We start from the raw sequence: 20,301 nt of genomic DNA, 5'->3' as shown, positions 1-20,301 counted from the left end.
AGGGGACTCTGGACCTTTGATTTCCCCCCCTCCTATTTAAGAAAACTGTCCTTGTTTTATTTGTCTTCGTGACTCCTCCTATTCTATGATAACTCAGGTTTCAGTGAAATAGATGAACTATTGAAGACTACATTCAGAAATTCTCACTAGATTGTGAGCTCCACAAAGACATGGCCTGTGTCTTTTCTGAACTTTCTATCTCATGCAGTACTACGCACAATGTTTTGTTCATAATAGGAGCTTAATAAATGTTTGCTGAATGAATGAAGCTTTTTGTCTACATTTTCAACTGTAAAGTTGTCATGGATTTCCTTTCTCTGAAAAATCTTAAGTTTGGAACAGCTTCAACTCATCTCTTATCTCTTATCAATTACCTCCAAAGCATGTTGCCTAAAACAGACTAAAATAGATGGAGCCAATGCCCGTCCATCTACTTCTCACTCAAATTTATGAGATTTCCTCTAATTTTGAAACAAAATTTCAGATCCCATTTCTGATCTCTCATGTTATCTTCAAGCTGTTCCAGAGTATCACAAAATTTAGAATTTGAAGGACTCTTAGTGACCATCTAATAGAATTGCCTCTTTTCATGGATAAGGAAATTGAAACTGTTCAGGGTAACAAAGATAGTAAATAACAAAAATAGGCTTTCAAGGCCAGATGTCTTAATTCCATAAGCCATGTTGCTTCTTTTCAAAAGAATCAACAAACACTTAAGAGATATATACCGTGTAGGCACTAGGCAAAGGGTTACAAAAATAACAGTGCCGGCCCTTAAGGAGCTAACACTAATAGGGGGAAAACAAGCATACACATAGGTCCACATAAGCTACATATGGAATAGGAAGTGAGAGGAAAAGATGCTAAAATTTAAAGAGATTAGGGTAGGCTTCTTGTAGAAGTGGGATTTTGGTTAGAGCTTAAAAGAAGCCAGGGGAAGCCAATAGGAGGAATTGAAGAAGGGGAGCATTTCACGAATGGAGACAGGCATAGAAAAAGTCTATGTCTTGTTTGTGGAACAACATGTCTCGTCTTCAAGTGAAAGAACCTTCTCTTTCATCACTATTACTGAGAGGTTTCACCCTTTACTTTATATTAGAAATTCTTTTGAGAAAGGAGGAGGTTCAGGCTGCCTGCTTAGGAAGGAAATTTCTAATCTACAGTGATTCAATATAACGTTCTTGGCTTTCCCTTGTCTAACAGAGGTGGGGGAACAGAGGAGAAATGGAAAGGGAGTCGGGTCACTTATTCATTCAATAATATTCTTATTCGTTCAATTAATATGTAGTAAGTGATTACTTATATTAGGAATCAGGAATAAAAAGACAAAGCCCCTGCCTTTCAAGTCACTGGTTATTGGGGAGAAACAGCATGCAAGTGAAGATGAAGGACTTTGGTCTGGGCAGAGAGCAGAGGACAGAGTGCTAACAAGTGAACTGCACAACTCAGGAAAGGCCTCCTTGAAAAGGTGGCATATGAGCCACGCCATGAAGGAAGCAGGGAATTCTAAGAGAAGGAGAAAGAGAAGGGGTTCAGTCAGTCAGTGTGCATTTACCATACCAAGCACCGGACTAGGTCCTGGAAATACCAAAAAAAAAAAAAAAGACACATTCCCTGTCCTTGAGAAACTTATAATCTAATGAAAGAAACATGATACTCATTATACACAAGAGATACCAGCTGGGAGAACCAGATACAGCCTCAAATAGGAGATGGTACTTGAACTGAGGTTTCTTTCTTTCTTTTTTTTCTTTCCTCTGGAGGAATTTGTTTATTTTTATGATAATGATTTGCATGTAAAGATAGTTTTCAACATTCACTCTTGCAAATCTTGTGTTCCAAATTGTTCACCTTTCTTCCCCCTCTCCTGCCCTAGACAGCAAGTAATCCAGTGTAGGTCAAATGTGTAATTCTTCTAAACGTATTTCCATACTTGTCATGCTGCCCAAGAAAAATCAAGCTGAGCTTTCTTAGAAGGAAACTAGGAAATTCACAAGGAAGAGGTGAGGAGAGAGTATATGTCAGGCCCTGGGGGGTGGCGTGGGTGAGAAGTGCCATGCCTCATAGGTCCAGCATACAGGCCAGCATGGCTGGACCAGGTATGAGAATATAGTAAATCTGGAAAAGAAGACTGGAGCCAAACTGTAAGAGGCATATTGATTTGATTGTAGAAGTGATACAGAACTTCCTGAGCAACCACCTGACAGTCAGATGTAGCTTTAGGTCTTACTTTGGCAGTGATATGGACTATGGTTTAGAGAGAAATTCTAGCGCCAAGGAGAAGAATTAAGAGGCTACTGAAACAGCCTAGACAGATGGTGGTGAGGGCCTGAACTGGAATCTGAAGGTCTGACAGTCTCTCACAATGATGAACACATACAGGGAGATGCTGCCAGAAAAGAAACAACTTACCTTTCTTGAATTGACTTTTGTAGCCCTGTGAAATCCTTCTTTAGCTTCTCTACCCTCTCCTTGTGCTGGGAAGTATCCAGAGCAAAACCATAGCAGCTCAGATCAGTAACCAAATGCTCAAGGGTATCCAGATTCTCTTGCTGCTCTCCCATTTCCAAATTCAGTTCCTGACAAGGCAAATAACCATAATTTTGCAGGTTTTCCCTGCTGTAATTCCAATCTAAAAAAGAGAGATACTAGGGAAAAAGTCAAACTGGCAGAATCAATCTCTGCATCAAATAAGTAGGCAGTTAATTCCATGTTCTTTAATCAGCTATGTCAGGCCTCCCATCTCCCTTGCACAAATCCCTTACATCACCCATCACAAAATTACTCTCACCTGAATCTGTTGGGAGAACTGAGCAATATCTCTGTCAGGCTGGTTCCCAGAAGCCAGTGTTCGAGCTCGACTGTCCAAGAACTGCTGGAGTTTCTCTGAGAGGTCCTCAAACATCTCTACCTGGGGCAGCAGCTTCTTCAAGGAGCTCTCTTTATCCTGCTGCTGCTGACACAGCTGGCTGAAGCGCTTGCTCACCTCTGCCAGCTTACCTTGAAGTCCTGTGGCTGTGGCACCATCAGCTGTCTCCATGAATCGAGTTACCATGTCACGCGTAGCCTCCAGGCTGCTCTTCTGCCGAGCAATGTCCTGCTTGAGTTTCTGCCATTAAAAACATATTGGCTCTAAGATCCACTCACCTTAGGAGAGCTGACAAACTCTGCCCACCAACCTCAGCCTCCATAGCACCTCAGATTTTCCACTTCCTGCCCAACCCTCCTCTTTCTCTTCAATTTGCAAATCTGTATGTGTGTGTGAAATCATTTAACCTTTATTTGCCTTAGTTTCCTCAAATGTAAAATAGAGATAACAATAGCACCTATCTTCCAGGGCAACTGTGAGAATCAAATGAGAGGGTTTATAAGGTTCTCAGCACAGTGCCTGGCACATAGTGGGTGCTATATAAATACAAGTGCCATATATGTTATATATAATCGGTCAGTTTCTTTTAACTCTAGTTGAAGATTAATTAGATCCTAACACCTCAAAATCATCTACAGGATGTCATTATTTATTTAAGCTTTGTTCACACCTTTCTGCCCACGTATGTCTCTCACCATATTGATGGCCAAAGCTTCTTGGATGGCTGCTGAGGTTAATGAGGACACCTTCTCTCCCTGCAGGCTCTTCTCTACTTCACTGATGGACTGCAGCAGGTTTTCCAGGCCCTCCTGGACACTTTGTGACTGAGCAATTGCCTTCTGTAATAAATCAGCACGCTCTTCCAGCCTCCCAGAAAGGCTCTGAAAATGGCCCAAGATAGAATCTGCAAGATTCAAAGAGAACAGAGACAGAGTGTTTTTCAAGGTAAATAATTGCTCATCCCCAAAAGAATATCCAAAGGTCATTTGGGGGAGTTCCACTTGCAGGAATTACCCCCTCCCCAAAATAAAATTTGTAAAATCAACTTGATAAAACATCAAGAAAACCCCAAAGGTAAAGCAAAGCCTAATGCTCTCATTTGAACTTCTAATGATGTAAGAATGAAGAAATTAAAAAAAGAAGCACTTATCCTTTCCTAAAAAATCTGAAAGAACATCAATGAAGCCTCCCTTAAAATCTGAGCTGCTTCTCCTGCAGATTTTCTATGTAGTGTTTTTTCTGTTCCAATAAACATATCTGAATCAAGGATCAGCATCTTGTGAAAAAGAAGCTTTAATCCTCCTCTGACAATGTGCCCCTTGGACCAGCTGACAACTTTAATTGGGCATCATCCCACTCCCAAGTAGAACAAGTATTTGAATTTGGAGGTATCAGGCTCGTTTCTCTACTCTACTATCTGTGTGACCTTGTGAAGGTGCTGAGGAAGTTTCTCTATAAATGAAGGTGCTAGACAAGATAATATCCAAGGTGCCTTCTACCTTGATGACCCCACAAAAGTCTGATTGGGGTCAAATATGCTTAGTATTATTCCCAGCATCCCAGTTATAAGCTCTAGGTTCCGATGATATTAAGTAAGACTTCACTCATTTCCCTCACCTGCATTCTTGGGGATGTTCTCCCCTTTACACTCCTAACCCCTGTCCTCTCAATATCATCTGGTTTGGCTTTGTACCTGTAGTATCTTGGATGTGCCGGGGATCAGGAGCTGGCTCACCCTCCATCTCCAGGAGGGCCCCTGCTGCTTTCTGGAGCTTTTCTACAGGTACCTGATGTTCTGCCAGATCTCCTTGTAACTGCTGTTTGTCCAAGAGCAAAATGAAGATCAAGGAGGTTAGTGATTGTGGCTTCTTCTAAGGCCTCTAAGTCAGTAAACTACCTCCAGATGTACTTGCTAAGCATCCAGAAGGAAGCTCCTGGCATTCTGATCTTGTCCAATGCCTCCCTTTTCCAGTTTCCCTTTTCTAGACATTTCGAGGTCATGAGATGTGAGGGATCTTAAAGGAGACCATTCTGATATATCAGGGCTTGGGCTTAGTTGCTGAGTTGTTTTACCTTTGTGTTTGCAAGTTGTTGCTGAAGAATGGTGGGATCAGAAGCCACAGGATCTGAGAGAAGCTGGTTCACCTTGCTCTCACATTCCTGTATCCAGGCCTGAAGGCTGTCTGCACTGCTCTGGAACTGCTGAGAGTGGTCCAGAAGCATGTTCAGGTGAGAACCTAATTTGTTGCACTGTTTCAAGAAGAGAGGGAAAAATAGGGTACATGAAGTTAGGTCTGGGTTGCCCCCCCATGCCAAGTGCTTCAGAAGTATCCATTTTCTTGAAATTGCTTTCTCCTCCCAGATATTCCTCACCTTTGTCAAAAAGTAACCAATTCTTAAAGGGAATGTTCTATTGCTTCCTTTTACCATGGTGCCTTCCTTCACATTCCCAATTCACTATGATCTCTCCTTGCTTTGTATCACATTTCCCTAGCACCACTTGACATAGTTTACTATTCACTGTTTTTATCTCCCCATAGTTTATCTCCCTTACCAGACCATATGACAAATATTCTTTTTTTTTTTTAAATAGCTTTTTATTTACAAGATATATGCATGGGTAATTTTTCATCATTGACAACTGCAAAACCTTTTGTTCCAACTTTTCCCCTCCTTCCCCCCGTCCCCTCCCCTAGATGGCAGGTTGACCAATACATGTTAAATATGTTAAAGTATATGTTAAATGCAATATATGTATACATGTCCAAACAGTTATTTTGCTGCACAAGAAAAATCAGATTTAGAAATAAGGTAAAAATAACCTGAGAAGAAAAACAAAAATGCAAGCGGACAAAAACAGACGGAGTGGAAATGCTACATTGTGGTTCACACTCATTTCCCATAGTTCTTTCGTTCAAGTATTCTATCTTGTTCCTCTCTGAATGACCTGCAGTATTTTGTGCCTGACAAATAGTAAGCAATCAGGACATGGCTGTTTAATGAATGAAAGTAGCCAAGCTACTATTAGGGAAGAACACATAGTGAAGTTAATTTCTAAAGCTCTGTAAATTCAGAGTTCAATCCAGCAGCTTCCATTCAAACAGTCCTTGCCACATACTCATTGATTATATCTGTTCCTCAATTCATAAATGGTTAAAGGCTATCAACAGATAGTTTTCTAAGGAATACTATCAAAGGCCATATGAAACTGCTCCAAATCTCTATTAGAGAAGTGCAAACTAGATCATACCCAGGATACCATCTCTGTCGAAAAATAATCAATCCTTGAAAGGGACTATTTGCCTCAGAATCGAAAAACTGTCAGAAAAGGAAAATGATAAATACTGGAGAGACCAGAGAAAAGTAGGCACATCAGTACACTAATGGTGAATTGAAACAGTGATTCTAAAAAAAAAGAGATCAAAGAAGGAGTATGTGACATACCTTTGAATGAAGGGCAGTATATCTTTGGGTTGCATTGTCCAGCTTAGAGGTCACTAAATGCCTGGTTGCTGAGGGTTCTGTGCCTTCCCTGGAGTTGTTTTCTGTATCCAGGACTTTCTGTCCCGACATGGTCACAAACCGTAAGTCTCCTTTGTGGGAAATGACATCCTCAGAGAAGCTCTTCTGTCGCAGCAGGAGGGACCGAAGAGCTTCAGGGTCACTGCCCCCCTTGTGTATGTTCTCCAGTTCCCTTTCTGCCTGCTGTAGCCAGTCTTCGAATTCCCTATGGTCACGGAGGAATTTCTGCAGCTCATCTCGCAGGGCTTGGGCCTGCTTTAGTTCTGTCTCTGCCTGGACCAAGGAGGCAGCATACCGCTCCCTCAAGTCTCGAAGCTTCTGTTGAAGCTTCTGCCGCTCTTCTGGGGCCAGACTGTGGCCATGCTTATCCAGAAATGCCTGAGCTGCCTGAGTGGCCAAGATGAAGTCTTGCTGTTGGGACAGTAGCTCCTGATGACGGGCCTGGGAAAGAAACCCCAAACCAAAAGGACTTTTAGAAGGGGATGATAAGAACTTGTATTTATATTACACTTTCTAACTATAAATATCCCAGTTGATTATTGTACAATGTTGCTGTTGCTGTGTACAATGTTCTCCTGGATTCATTCACTTCACTTAGCATCAGTTTATGTAGGTCTTTCCAGGCCTCTCTGAAATCACCTTGCTGCTAATTGTTTCTTACAGAAAAATAATATTCCATCACATTCATATATCATAACTTATTCAGCCATTCCCCAACTGATGGAAATTCCCTCAATTTCCAATTGAATAGTGTTTCTATGGAACAGGGCTGCCTTTTGGGAACCCTGGGATGACCTCTGTATCAGGTTGAACTTTGAAAGGGATGAGACTATCATCTATCAATTTTGTATTTTCTGTCCTGTTTCTTGATTTGAATAGAGCAGTGGTGAAGCAGAATGGGAGAAGAGAGAATTTCATTATCTAAATCCTGGACAGCTGATTGTGACTACAGGTTAGCAAGACCTAAGTTCTTGAATTGAAACCTTCACGGGGATTTGGTTTCAAAGCATTTTTACATACATATATTTTTCTCATCCTTACAACAAGACTGTGATGAGGCAGAGACTACTGTTCACAAAGAAACCAAGGCCCAAGTAAGTTGAGACGTCTCTCCAAAGTATCATGAAGAATAAACCACTTCAGTGATGTATGAGAATCACACACTCTCATCGGTTCCATACCTGGCCCTATGTTTGGCTAATCTATTGACAGCTCCCAGCAGACACCTGCAAATGATTGTTGATGTTTTCTTCTTCCTAAAATCACTGTGCATTTATTTTGGGTTTACTTGTATCACCACAGCAAGGCAGGGCAGGAATTGCTTTGTGTCTTTGTAGCCTAAAGCCTACCTTCAAAGCTTGCTATCTATAACAAGTGCTTAATAAATTTCACAACAGCCCTGACCCTGTGCCAACATTGAACAGCTTGAGCTTCTGAGAATGTGCCATGCAGTCTCTCCTGACCTAAAAAGTAATTGAAGTTCCTTCAAGGGCTAGGGAACCTGAGGCAACAGCCCTATGGCCCAGACTGTCATCTCCCAAGCCAGACAAATATCCCAAATGCAGGCCCTGTAATTGTGCAGGTCAATGAGCATGAAGGAAGGTACTCACCTTTGCACCCTCATACTGCTGGTCCAGCTTCTCTGGAGCTTGGCTCATCTCAGCATAGCCATCAATGGTGTCCATGACCCCATTCCCCAAACTCTCTCCTGGGGTGTGTTCCAATTTTGCAAAGTTGGCTTTGGACAATCCACCTGTTGATTCCAGGGATTCTACCCAATCCAGAAGAGCATCAATTTTGTTCCTGTTCTCCTCCAGTTCTTTAGCAGCTTTTGTCTGAAAATATCAGTGGCAGTTGAGAAGAGAAGGCTTGAGTCAGGCAGGGCTTCAGCTAAGGCAAGTTAAAAATCTGTGTATTTGAAGTACTTGCACAGAAAGCCAAAACATTACCATGAACCAAGTTCACTGAAAAATAATTATGTCCTCTAGCTATTTTTATCCCTTCCCTATGTTGTCCATAGCTAAGCAACAACAGTGATCTTAGGGGACAACCCAGAGTTAGAGGAGTCTGGAGACAATCACTCAATCATATATGCCACACGGTCACTTTGAACCCATATTAGACACATGCAAATTGGCTGCCATTGACAGACAGGCACACATTTTGTCATTCTAATTGGACACCATTCCCTCTGATATCTAAGCTAGGTTTCTTGGTCTGCTGCTTCTCATTTCCTTTTCTCTTCCAAGGCAGTTAGTTCTCAAATTTTTCCTAAGTCTGACTTTCCATTTCTTTGGTTGTTTTGACATTTAAAGCTGGTAACATGTTATATATAACTTATTTCTAACCCTGTGAAGTGCTATAGAGGGGATTTCCTTCCATTTTACAGATGAGGAGACTAAGATGCCCTAAGTGACTTGCTCTGAATCACAGAACTCTGAAGTGCTGAAGCATTGGTACCCATCTCTCTCCCTCCCATTTCAGCCTTCTATTCATTAGACCAAGGTACCACTTATTGTGGTACAGCAGATAGTGTGTTGCATTCAAAATCAAGAAGATCTAGGTTCAAATCTTGTTCTTGACACTTAATAGCTATCTAATAGGACAAGTGACTTCATCTTGTATCTCTCCAGGAATAATTTACTAAGGACAGATGAGTTGTCTTGATGAAGAAAGCTTCCACACTAGTAGAGTCTTATGCTGATGAAAGGAAAAGGCCTTTCTCATAGTCATGTATTTAATTTCATGACTCTTTTCAAGATTCTTCAAATCTTTCTTTAGCTGCTAAAACCAGAGAAAGGCTATATTGGGACTGAGTGTAATAACAAATGACTCTTAGACTTCTATAATTTCCTGCTCCTACTTGGAATAGTGCCTGTATTCCAAATGTGCTTACAATTTTAACTGGAGTGCTACAGGGAGGACTTGTGGCCAACTTGTTGTCCACTAGACTCCATAGAGTACCCTCTGGCTCCAACAGGATCCTGGATTTTGGAGCTGGCCACAGGCTCTGAAAATTATCTAGCATAGCTATCTCACTTTACAAGTGATCCAACAGCTCCTTTGTGTATCTTGGCTTCTCAAATCAACTCATGGATTCTTGGGTTGATTGCATTCTATTTTGTTTAGTTCTTTAATGAAGCAACTGTTACTGGTCAAGTATTGAGATTTTTTGAAAAACACATCTCATGACCTGAAATTCCTTACTGACGATTTAGGGGGAAAACAGTGGCAGGCCCCATGAGGCCCTTCACCAAGATAGCAGCCCATGACAAGTCTCTGGGGCCATCCTCTGCTCCTGTTGACTTCTTTACTACCTTTTCAGATTCTTGTTGCAAGGCTGCAGTGACTGCCTCCTCCAGCTCCTTCTGGGCCACACGTGTCCGTTCCTGCAATGCCTCTGACTGTTCTTTGGCCTGACGCAGCTTTTCTCTTAGGCTGCTCAATTCATGGGGGCTCAGTTTGGTCTGGTTCTCCTCCAAGAACCCTTCAGTATCTTTGATGACATTGGCAAAGGAGGTAGCATGGTTCTGGACATCCTTCTGCAGATCCTTATTATGTGAAAATGGGGTGGGGGAAAGAAATAATCTGTCTCAGTATCAATAAGCCACATAATGGGGGAGAAATAACAAGGGGAAAGTTATCAAATTAGGCAGCAACATGGGCATTCTAAGAGCACTGTTATCAACAGTGATAAGTAACAAGTAATCTGAAAACTATGAGAGTACTCAATAATTACCAGTTATGTATGCAAACAGAAGGAACCACAGATACAGATAATAAGCTTGAAATAAGTCATCCCAAGCTGACCTTAGAATCCATATGAAAGATTATATATATATGGTAGACTTACTTTCCTATGTTGAAAAGAATTTCTAAAATAACTTTTCATACTAGGTGATAATAAAGGAAGACAACTCAGATACATTTGTGTAGAAGAGACAGTCTGATTTCAAATTTCCTATTGGTTCCTCAGCATATGATCTATGTGAGGACAACAGAATGGGAAATGTATTATCTGATGACAGGTGACTCTAGCAGGTTTGGGTAGGGCCCTGTTTCTGTGGGAGAAGTTCCATCCCTCTGAACCAATACTGACCTTGACAAAGTCTTGCTTCTGCTGCAGGGTAGAGAGGTCGCTGGGGCTGCCCCCTCCGATGTGATGGCCTGTCAAAGTCTGCTCAGTTTGGCTTACCCAGGCACAAAGATCCTCCAGCCTCTGGTGGCATGTGCTCTGCTGTTCCTGAAGTGTCTGATTGAAAGGCACAGGTGACAGTTAGTATCTGCCCCCTGAAAAGGCCCAAATAAAAATCAAGTCCTCGAAATGCAAAATGGAAAGGTTATACTGCAAGGTGGATGGGTGGGTTGAGATGGGACAAGCACAGAAACCATACTTAGAAAGCTCTCCAGGCCTCCCAGTCTGAGTGTCAGAGTCTGTGTGATGAGAACAACAAGGACATTTCTTCACCTCACCCCCTGTTGCTTAATACAGCCAGCTCTCTATTATCCAAGGCAAATGGGATTAAGGTCCTTAGATACTGAAAATTCACATAGGATAAGGCCGAGCTGAAAGTTTCAAGATTTTCCTTCATGAGAGCTTTGAGCTCCCAAATTGACAGGTTTGGGTTTTAAGCTCTTCCATTTTTCCTGCCCATCCTTTGAGGCTGCTAAAGATTGAGAAAATGGACAAAAGGAAGGACAATCACTATGCCATATGTTATGAGGCTTGTGATATGGAAAAAGAAATTTTCCAGCAATAATTTTTACCCATTGACCATTTGCCCAATTACCCCCAGTGAATCACACAGATGTGAGAGGCTTGGAGAGGTCCCTGGCCAGAGGAGCAGCTTCTGTGACTGGTTCCACCTGTAGACCTCACCTTTGCTGCATGACACAAAAAGCACCAGACAGAGGAGGGATTGAGCATGATGTGTGTCTCTGACCATCTTTGTCCCTTTTTTACCCCCATTAAAACCAGTTCTGAACTGAGCACTCTTTTCTCACCAGTGTCTACCTCACGACGGTGCTCTGGCACCGACACTCACAAAGAGGTGCCCAGCTTGGCGCCCTCTCTCTCCCCCTCCTTTTAAGACAAACAATACAAGGATTCTGGAGCTCCTAAGAGCTCTTCAGCTGCAAAGAGGGATCTTCATGGGTTAGGATGAGTGCAGACTGAATCTGAAAAAAGCAAAGCAAACATGTTAACACACACGTAGATATAGAGGAAGGCACAGCATTTCTTAAGGGGCTCAAGGTTAACAGAGATTGTGGGGTTAATGGTGTGCTTGTGAGAACACCCCCATGCAGCTCTACTGCCCCCTGTAGTGCAACAGCGTCCTCAGGCAGGGCCCTGGCCAACGCTCGTGAATTAGTCCCAGATGCTGATCCAGGTCTTGGGGGCATTTCCAGATTTGGACTGCTAAATGATCACCCACCATCACCTCGGTGAAAGCTTTTCTTTCGTCTGTGCTCAAGTGCACCTTCAAATGCAGCTAACTGAAAGGCCCAACGTAGGGAGACAACTATAAAAGTTTTCTTGGTCTTCTCTAGGGGCTCTCTGCTTTTCCCACAAATAAATTGAGGAATACAAATGGTTTGGGCCCCAATTTACAAACTGGATCCAAGCCCAGAAAGGTGAAGTGACTTCTAACTCGTCCATCTGTTGAAGTGACATTTATATAGTATTTTAATGCTTGTAAAATGTTTCATATATACCACCTAATTTGATCCTCAAAGCAACACTGTGAAAGAGGTAATGAAGGAAGGCTCATAGAGGAACAGGGATCACTCAGGGATCCGTATGTATGTAGGCAGGGATGGAACCTGGGTGTGCTCACAACAGCCTACAGCTCTTCCCAAAAGAAGACTACAGTGACTCTTGTTTTCTCCAGTAAGATAACATATGAGAAGAAAAATTCATTGTCAATCCCCTGGGATTGTTATATTAATAACAACAATGGTGACAAAACAGTGGAAATAATAAAAAGTGAAACTGTTGGGAGACTTTGATTTGTTTTAAGGTATTAAGATGGAGAGACAGGTGCTATAGGGCCAAGCACTGGATTTGGGAAGCAGAATGATACGGGGGATAGAGTTCTGTACTTGAGTCAAGATCCCGAATTCTCCCAACACTGCCTTGTGCCCATGTAGCCTTACTCTGCTCCTTCTAAAAGATCCCTCTCCCCTCTCACTTCCCCTCCCCACCCCCTTACCTGCAACTTACTCCCTTAAATTCTCATGCTGGTTATCTTTGTATGTCTGTCCCTGCCTGCCCCTTTTGGTTCCCTTTTATGGGCTTGTCTTCCCTGTTAGAATATAAACTTCTTGAAAGTAAAGATTGTTTTTCTGTTTGTATCTGTATTATCAAGGCTGAGTATAGTGGCTAGGTATATAGGAAACATTTATTAAATGTCTGTGAGACTAGGAGATTCAAGCCAATCTCTATGACTTGCAGTTTCTTCATCTGTAAAATGGGAGTCATCCTCTTTGTTTTTCTACTTTCCAGGAATGTTGTGAGGGCCAAATGAATATCTTGCAAACAGTAAACATGAAAGTAATGTATGAATGTCAGTTACACAGTAGAGGTGGGGTGCTCAAGCTTGATCCTGGCTCTGTTTCTTGGGAGGTATGTAACTGTAAGCCAATCACTTCCCAAAAACTGAGTTTCAGGTAACCCAGTAGTAAAATGAGGATAATAATCCTTATATACCTCAGCTGAAATTGCTGCTGGAAGCACTTGCATTATCATTCCTCTGTCATCTGTTATCTTTGTAAGACCATTATGACTCCATTAAGCACCTCGAGAACTATAGAAACAATAGTTCCCCATTTCTAGAGCACTCTCCAGTTTGCAAAGTGCTCTACAAATATCTTATTTGATCCTTCTAACAACCGTGAGAGGTAGGAGTTGGGATTATCCTTATTCAATAGATGAAGAAACTGAGACCTTAGAGTAGTTAAGGGACTTGCCTGCCTTCACATAGCCAGCAAGTCTCTGGGCAGGAATTGGAAGCCAATTTCCCTGACTCTAAGTCCCATGGTCTGCCCCCTATGACATCTAACTTCCCTATTATTGTTCTACTAAAGAAAGACATTAGAATATGTCTAGTCATATGTGGTGGAGTCTTCCTAATCATCCTCTGAAATGATGGAGGTGATCACAAATAAATAGCAGCCAATCTTTGAGATCAGGCTGGGAGTGGCAATCAGAGGGCCTACGAGGAGAGAGCCTCTCCTAAGGCCTGACCTGGACCTGGGTAGCCTGAATAACTCGCTGAAGATGGCCCTGGAATGCATCTTTTTGGGCTGCTGCATGCACTGTCAGCTCATGGAAGGCCTTCTGCAGCTCATTCAGAAGCCTCAGCAGTTTCCGGCTCTGTGGAGGGGCCAAATCTTGGGCATGCTCTGAGATGAAATACTGAATATCCAAAGCAAGAATGTCCAGCTGGGATCTCTTCTCAGAGAAGGGCTGTTTTAAGGCCTGAAAAAATACAAGAGAAAGATGAATGGGAAACGAACCTCCTCTTTACTGCCTCACATGAACAGCGATGTTGCCTTCCTTCTCAGTACAGAGATACCCTAGTTTAGGAACTAAAGAGGCTTCTTTTTCTGCTAAGCATGAAGAGACAGACCAATCCCTGAAAACCTCTCGATTCTACATCCTCCAGGCTCTTCATAGGGCAAAATAACCTGCTTCTTTTTGACTTTGATGTCCAAACACATTCAATGAGCTTGGGTGTTCACTAAGTGCCCAAATCCAAAACAGTCAAGACTCTAAACAGATCATTTCTGTTTGGCTTTGAAATACATTATCCCCTTTACTATTTCTTTTTACTTTTAAAATTCAATTTCATGAATGAATAAAAGACAGTGTGTATCAAGGATGGGGGTTTTCAAAGATAAAAAAAGAGTCAGTTTCTGCCCTCAGAGAGCTTACATTCTAAGAAGGAAAGGCAATTCATATTGGAAAGACAGGATAAGAGAATGGAGTTTTGTTCTAGGGTGTTGAAATGGGAGTACTCAAACAGTGCTAGACAGATGGTAACCTGGCTTGGGTAGGGCAGCTGGGTAGCATGTGAAATTAAAACTGAAACTGACATTCATATAGCACTTTAAAGTTGATGAAACACTTTATATACGCAATCTCATTTGAGCTTTACAACAACCTCATGAGGTGGGTATAATTATGATATACATTTGAAGATGAGGAAACCAAGGCTGAGAAAAATGAAATGACTTATTTAGTATCACATAATCTGCCCTCAAGATTTCCAGATTTCAAGTTCAGTGCGCTTCAGTCCCCCACCAACCTAGCCAACCTATTACCTCAGAAGATACTTGAAATTCAGAATGTTATTTCCCTGGTAATGGTTTACTAGAGGCAATTATGGAGGGATAGCAGACAGTTTGCTGAACTTGGAGTCTAGAATACTGAATTCAAATCCCAAATCAAACATTTACTGGTTGCATGACCCCAAGAAAATCATTCCATCTGCCTCTCACCTTCAGTTTTCTCATCAGTAATATGAGGCAAGAATGGAACTAGCTCATAGCATAGCTGTGAGAATCAAGTGAGATAAGGTATGTAAAAGGCCTTTGAAAACTTTAAAATACCATAGAAACTTCAACTATTATTATTATTTCCAACATGATTAAGTTTTGAAAGTTGCTATCTGGTGAAGGGTTGTCAGAGACTGATGAAGCACTGCAGATAAATGAGAGCTCACTAGGTTTCTAGAAATGCTAGCTGGAAGGGGCCTGAGAGCGCATCTCAACATTGGAGCATGTCACTTTTCCAGAAGACTAAAGAAGGAATGACATGATTAAGATTATAAATAAATCAGTGGTAGATTCACAGTTCAAGGCTCTTTTCCTTATGCTTTCCATAGTCATTGATGTTGCTGCTACACTTTACACTGAGGGATTATACACAGATTTCCCCTGTGACACATGCCTTACTGTCTGAATACAGAGAAGAAGGGCCAAAGATGGCAGCTGCCATTTCCTAAGTCATAGACTTCAAATATATTTGACTGAGCTCCTTCAATGAGCCCCGACCCAGAGTACATGTTTGCAAGGCCACCAGAAGTAAAACAGAAACTAAGAAAAATGCAGTGTTCTGGAATCAGAGCTAACATTTTTGCACCAGGATTAGCGCTGAACCAAAACTAAGGCAGCAGGTTGATTCAGATACTCAGCGTTGGTGATAATGTCTAGTCTAATGTATATTTGTGGGAAATTATCACTTGGAGTGGGAAATCCCAGAGGAACGATGTCTGCAAAGTTCTACATGCCTACTAATATTCAAATAGAAAAATTAAATAAATCTGATATCATACAGGAAATAAAAAGTCACTCTAAGGGTACTAATGACACATAGTAAAATTTCATTTTAATAACAATAGCTCACATTTCCATACCACCATTGTGTTTAAAAACTGTTTCTTACCTGACAAATAATAGGCAAATGTCCTTGGATATCAGACTACCTGTCAAGGTGAACTTTAACCTTATGTAGTCTGGAATCAGGCCTCTAAGCTATTTCCCATCCAGCATTAGTATTTCACCCCCCACCTCCTTTTCCAGCTCTTCCTACTAGAATGTCAGCTTTTTGAGGGAAGGCACTGTCTTATTGTATAGATTTATATTACAAGTATTTAGCACAGTGCCTGGCATATAGCAACAGCTTAATAACTGCCTCTCTTAGACCCTAAAAATGTTTTTAGATTTAAAAACTGCTTTCCATACATTAATCTTCATAACACTCCAGTTATCAATCAACAAGTATTCACTGAGCACATATGTGTCATGTACTGTTTTAAGTGCTTAATTAATAGACAGTGCAAGTATTATTATTATTCCCATTTTAGAGATGAGAATATTGAGGCTCAGAAAGATGAAGTGATTTGTCTAAAGTTATAAAGCCAATTGATGGTGAAGGTTGGGCTAAAACCCAGGTCTCTTAGCTCTATGTTTCTTCTTCCCCCACTGAAGAGTGGATCTTAATAGAAAGAGAAAAAGATAAACACTCCAAGGGAAAATTAAATGCATGAGAAACTGAAAGTCAGGTAATACCTCATATTCCTGAAGTTGGTTATTCAAGTCAGTAGCATCTGATACACTGACGTTCTCCCTTTTGTACAGAGAGTGACTGGTTTCATTAATCCAGGTCCCTAATTCTTGAAGTTTGCTCTGTAGCACTTGATGTTGGTTCAAGATTTTAGCCTACAGAAAAAAAACAGAATCAGAGAATTATAATTATAATCCATGTTCAGATTTTTGGGCCTGTGATTTGGCTGTAAAGAATAATTCTACCTTTTCCATGTCCACACTGTTCTGGAGGCTGAGCAATCTGGAGGTCCATGAGTCACTCACAGACCTAAAAGACTTTTGAAGATTTTTGGCATCTTTTTCTAGGGCCTTCAGCAACTGAGCAGGGACTTCCTGGGGTTGGTTGGTCATAATCTCATTAACACACTCTAGCTCTCGATTTACCAGGATGGACAGATCCTTTAGCTCTCCATCTAGAACCTATAAGCAAGAAGGAAACTTAATTCCATATGTGCCCAAGGAATGAAAACAAAGGAAAAATATGAAGGAACCACAAAAAGACTAATAAGAAGAATAGCATCAGAAAGGAAAAGCTCAGGATTATCTTGAAGGCTGCATGAAAAGAAGGTGCCAGAGACAACAAAAAGTGTTTTAAAAACTATCTGGGGGGTTAGAAGAGGAAAAATGACAATAGCAAGCTCTGGCTTGCATGAGATGGGTGAGTTTAACAAACAAGAGAAAGCAAGCAGGGCTGCTTAACTATCTGCTCCCCAGCCAGGCTTCTTTCACACTGTTCTACATAAGTTTATAATTTTTAATGATATAGCTTTTCTCAGATAGATTTGAAATTGTCCAAATTTCTAAGCTTGCAGACATATTTTGACTAGAGGTAATTATTGTCAAAGCTGTCCAACAATGAAACAGGCTATCTTAGGAGGCAGTATTTTCAATGGAGACATAGCGGATAGTATGGCAAAGTATAAATGGACAGAATCCTGGACTTGGGATGTTGAAAACCTAGGTTCAAATTTTACCTCAGGTAGGGGGAATGAAGGACCTACAATATGCCAAACACTCTCCTAAGTACTTTATAAATGTTATCTAAATGCTTTATACCTGTTTATACCTGTGTTGGTCCTTGGGCAAATTACTTGAGTAAAGTTCTCTGTTTCCTCCTTTGTAAAAAGAATGAGGTAACAATAGTAATATATCATTCATTTCACAGAGTTTTTGAAAGGATCACATCAGAATGCATATTAAAAAATGTACTACAAGCCTTAAAGTGTTTATAAATGTCAATTAACAGCATCTTCGATACCTAGTAGAGGACGGAATGAGCCTTTATGAGGAATGCTAACAATGAGATTTCTGTTCAAATACAAAAATCTGATGCCACTTAGAACCTAAGACTTTAGAAAAGAATCTTTCCTCATCATTCTATAGTGCTCCATCCTCAGGTTTCATCAGTTTTTCATTGCCCCATTTTGTGAATTTCCCATCTCTATAAGCATCTTTATTGTAATGAAGCATGAAAAGCAAGAAAAAGGATAAAATGCCATCCCTATGTCATACCTAGGGAAACAGCTAGTAGGAGGGTTTATCTGGAATGGAGAGTGAATGAATTAATATATATAGCAAGCCTGGAAGGGTGATAATAGTCAGCAAGCATTATATGTAATGAAGATAAACTAGAAGCATTTCCAGTAAGATCAGGGATGAAACAAGGTGGCCCACTATCACCAACACTATTCAATATTGAACAAGAAATGTTAGCTTTAGTAATAAGAGAAGAAAAAGAAATTGAAGGAGTTAAGAATATGTAAGTATAATTTTTTCAGATGATATGATGGCATACTCAGAAAATCTTAGAGAATCAACTAAAAAACTACTAGAAACAATTAACTTTAGTAAAATTGCAGGATATAAAACAAATCCACATAAATCATCAATGTTTCTATGTTACCAACAAAATCCAGCAACAAGAGACAGAAAAAGAAATCTCATTTAAAATAACTGTAAATAATAGAAAATAGTTCAATGTTTACCTGCCAAGACAAAAGCTGGAACTATATGAACACAATTACAAAATTCTTTTCACACAAATCAAGTTAGATCTAAATAATTGAAAGACAATCATGTGCTCATGGATAGGCCAAGCTAATATAATAAAAATGATAATTCTACCTAAATTAGTCTACTTCTTCAGTGCTATGCTAGTCAAAATGCCAAAAAATTACTTTACAGAGCTAAAAAAATAACAAAATTCATTTGGAAGAACAAAAGGTCAAGAATTTCAAGGGGATTAATGAAAAAAATGGAAAGGAAGGTGGTCTAGCTGTACCAGATTTAAAACTATATTATAAAGCAGCAGTCATCAAAACCATTCAGTATTGGCTAAGAAATAGAGTACTGGATCAGCGGAATAGATTATGTTTATAATACACAATAGTCAATGACTATAGTAATCTAGTGTTTGATAAATTCAAAGACACTAACTTCTGGGATAAGAACTCACTATTTGAAAAAAATTGCTGGAAAACCTGGAAAATAGTATGGCAAAAATTAGGCATTGACTTTTACCAAGATAATGTCAAAATGGGTTCATGATTTAGATACAAAGGATGATACCATAAGTAAATTAGGAAAACAAGGGATAGTCTCCCTCTCAAATCTGTGTAGAAGGGAAGAATTTATGAAAGAAGAACTAGAGAATATTAAAAAATGAATAATTCTGATTATATAAAATTAATTTTTTTTTTTTTGTACAAACAAAACCAATGCAGCCAAGATTAAAAGGGAAGTAGAAAATTGGGGAAAATTTCTACATCCAGTGTTTCTACTAAAGATCTTATTTTCTTTTTTCTTTTTTTTTTTTAATTAAAGCTTTTTATTTACAAAACAGACGCATGGATAATTTTTCAATGTTGACTCTTGCAAAGCCTTCTGTTCTAAATTATCCCCTCTTTCCCACTAACCCTTCCCCTAGATGGCAAGTAATCCAATACCGTGTTAAATATGTTAAAATATATGTTAAATCCAATATATGTATACATATTTATACAGTTACCTTGCTGAATAAGAAAAATTGGATCAAGAAGAAAAAAAACTGGGAAAGAAAAGCAAAATACAAGCAAAAGAAAGAGTGAGAATGCTATGTTGTGGTCTACACTTAGCTCCCATGGTCTCTCTCTGGATGGAGATGACTCTCTTCATCACTGAACAATTGGAATTGGTTTGAATCATCTCATTGTTGAAGAGAGCCACATCCATCAGAATTGATCATCGTATAGTCTAGTTGTTGCAGTGTATAATGATCTCTTGGGTTCTGCTCATTTCACTTAGCATCAGTTCATACAAGTCTCTCCAGGCCTCTCTGAAATCATCCTGCTGATCGTTTCTTACAGAACAATAATATTCCAAAACATTCATATATAAAGGTCTCATTTTCAAAATAGAGAATTGATTCAAATTTATAAGAATACAAATCATTCTGTAGTTGATAAATGGTCAAAAGATATGAACAATTTTTAGATGAAGAAATTAAAACCATTTCTGATTATATGAAAAAATGCTCTACATATCACTACTAATTAGGGAAATGCAAATTAAGATACTCTGATTAAGATACCTCTCCAATTGACTGAGATGAAAGGAAAAGATAACAATAAATTTTGGAGGGATGTGGGAAAACTGGGACACTAATACATGGTTTGTAGAGTTGTGGAATGATCCAACCATTCTGAAGAACAATTTGGAATTATGCCTAAAGGGCTATCAAATTGTGCATCTCCTTTGATCCAGAAGTACCATTAATGGACTTAAATCCCAGAAAGATCTTTAAAAAAAGGAAAAGGACTCAC

At 40.0% G+C, this 20,301-nt stretch overlaps 1 protein-coding gene across 2 annotated transcripts in view; it reads right to left on the bottom strand.

Annotated features, from left to right (window-relative positions):
* Nucleotides 1-20,301, bottom strand: part of MACF1 (microtubule actin crosslinking factor 1) — a 401,373-nt gene that overhangs the window by 122,861 nt on the left and 258,211 nt on the right. The window contains exons 38-49 of one of the 2 annotated variants that reach the window (XM_051987752.1): nt 16,706-16,921; nt 16,466-16,615; nt 13,638-13,871; nt 10,491-10,643; nt 9,709-9,942; nt 8,002-8,226; nt 6,314-6,832; nt 4,943-5,119; nt 4,563-4,686; nt 3,565-3,773; nt 2,792-3,109; nt 2,413-2,579 (exon numbers count right to left, since the gene is read on the bottom strand). In XM_051987752.1, the coding sequence (XP_051843712.1) occupies nt 2,413-2,579; nt 2,792-3,109; nt 3,565-3,773; nt 4,563-4,686; nt 4,943-5,119; nt 6,314-6,832; nt 8,002-8,226; nt 9,709-9,942; nt 10,491-10,643; nt 13,638-13,871; nt 16,466-16,615; nt 16,706-16,921 (2,726 nt within the window). The remainder of the gene's footprint in view (nt 1-2,412; nt 2,580-2,791; nt 3,110-3,564; nt 3,774-4,562; nt 4,687-4,942; nt 5,120-6,313; nt 6,833-8,001; nt 8,227-9,708; nt 9,943-10,490; nt 10,644-13,637; nt 13,872-16,465; nt 16,616-16,705; nt 16,922-20,301) is intronic. The other variant, XM_051987753.1, reaches the window with a different exon arrangement.

This window comes from Antechinus flavipes, chromosome 3 (assembly GCF_016432865.1).
Source record: "Antechinus flavipes isolate AdamAnt ecotype Samford, QLD, Australia chromosome 3, AdamAnt_v2, whole genome shotgun sequence".
Lineage (NCBI taxonomy): Eukaryota > Metazoa > Chordata > Mammalia > Dasyuromorphia > Dasyuridae > Antechinus > Antechinus flavipes.
The sequence above is the reverse complement of the archived record's forward strand: the minus strand, read 5'-3'. Positions and strand labels throughout refer to the sequence as shown.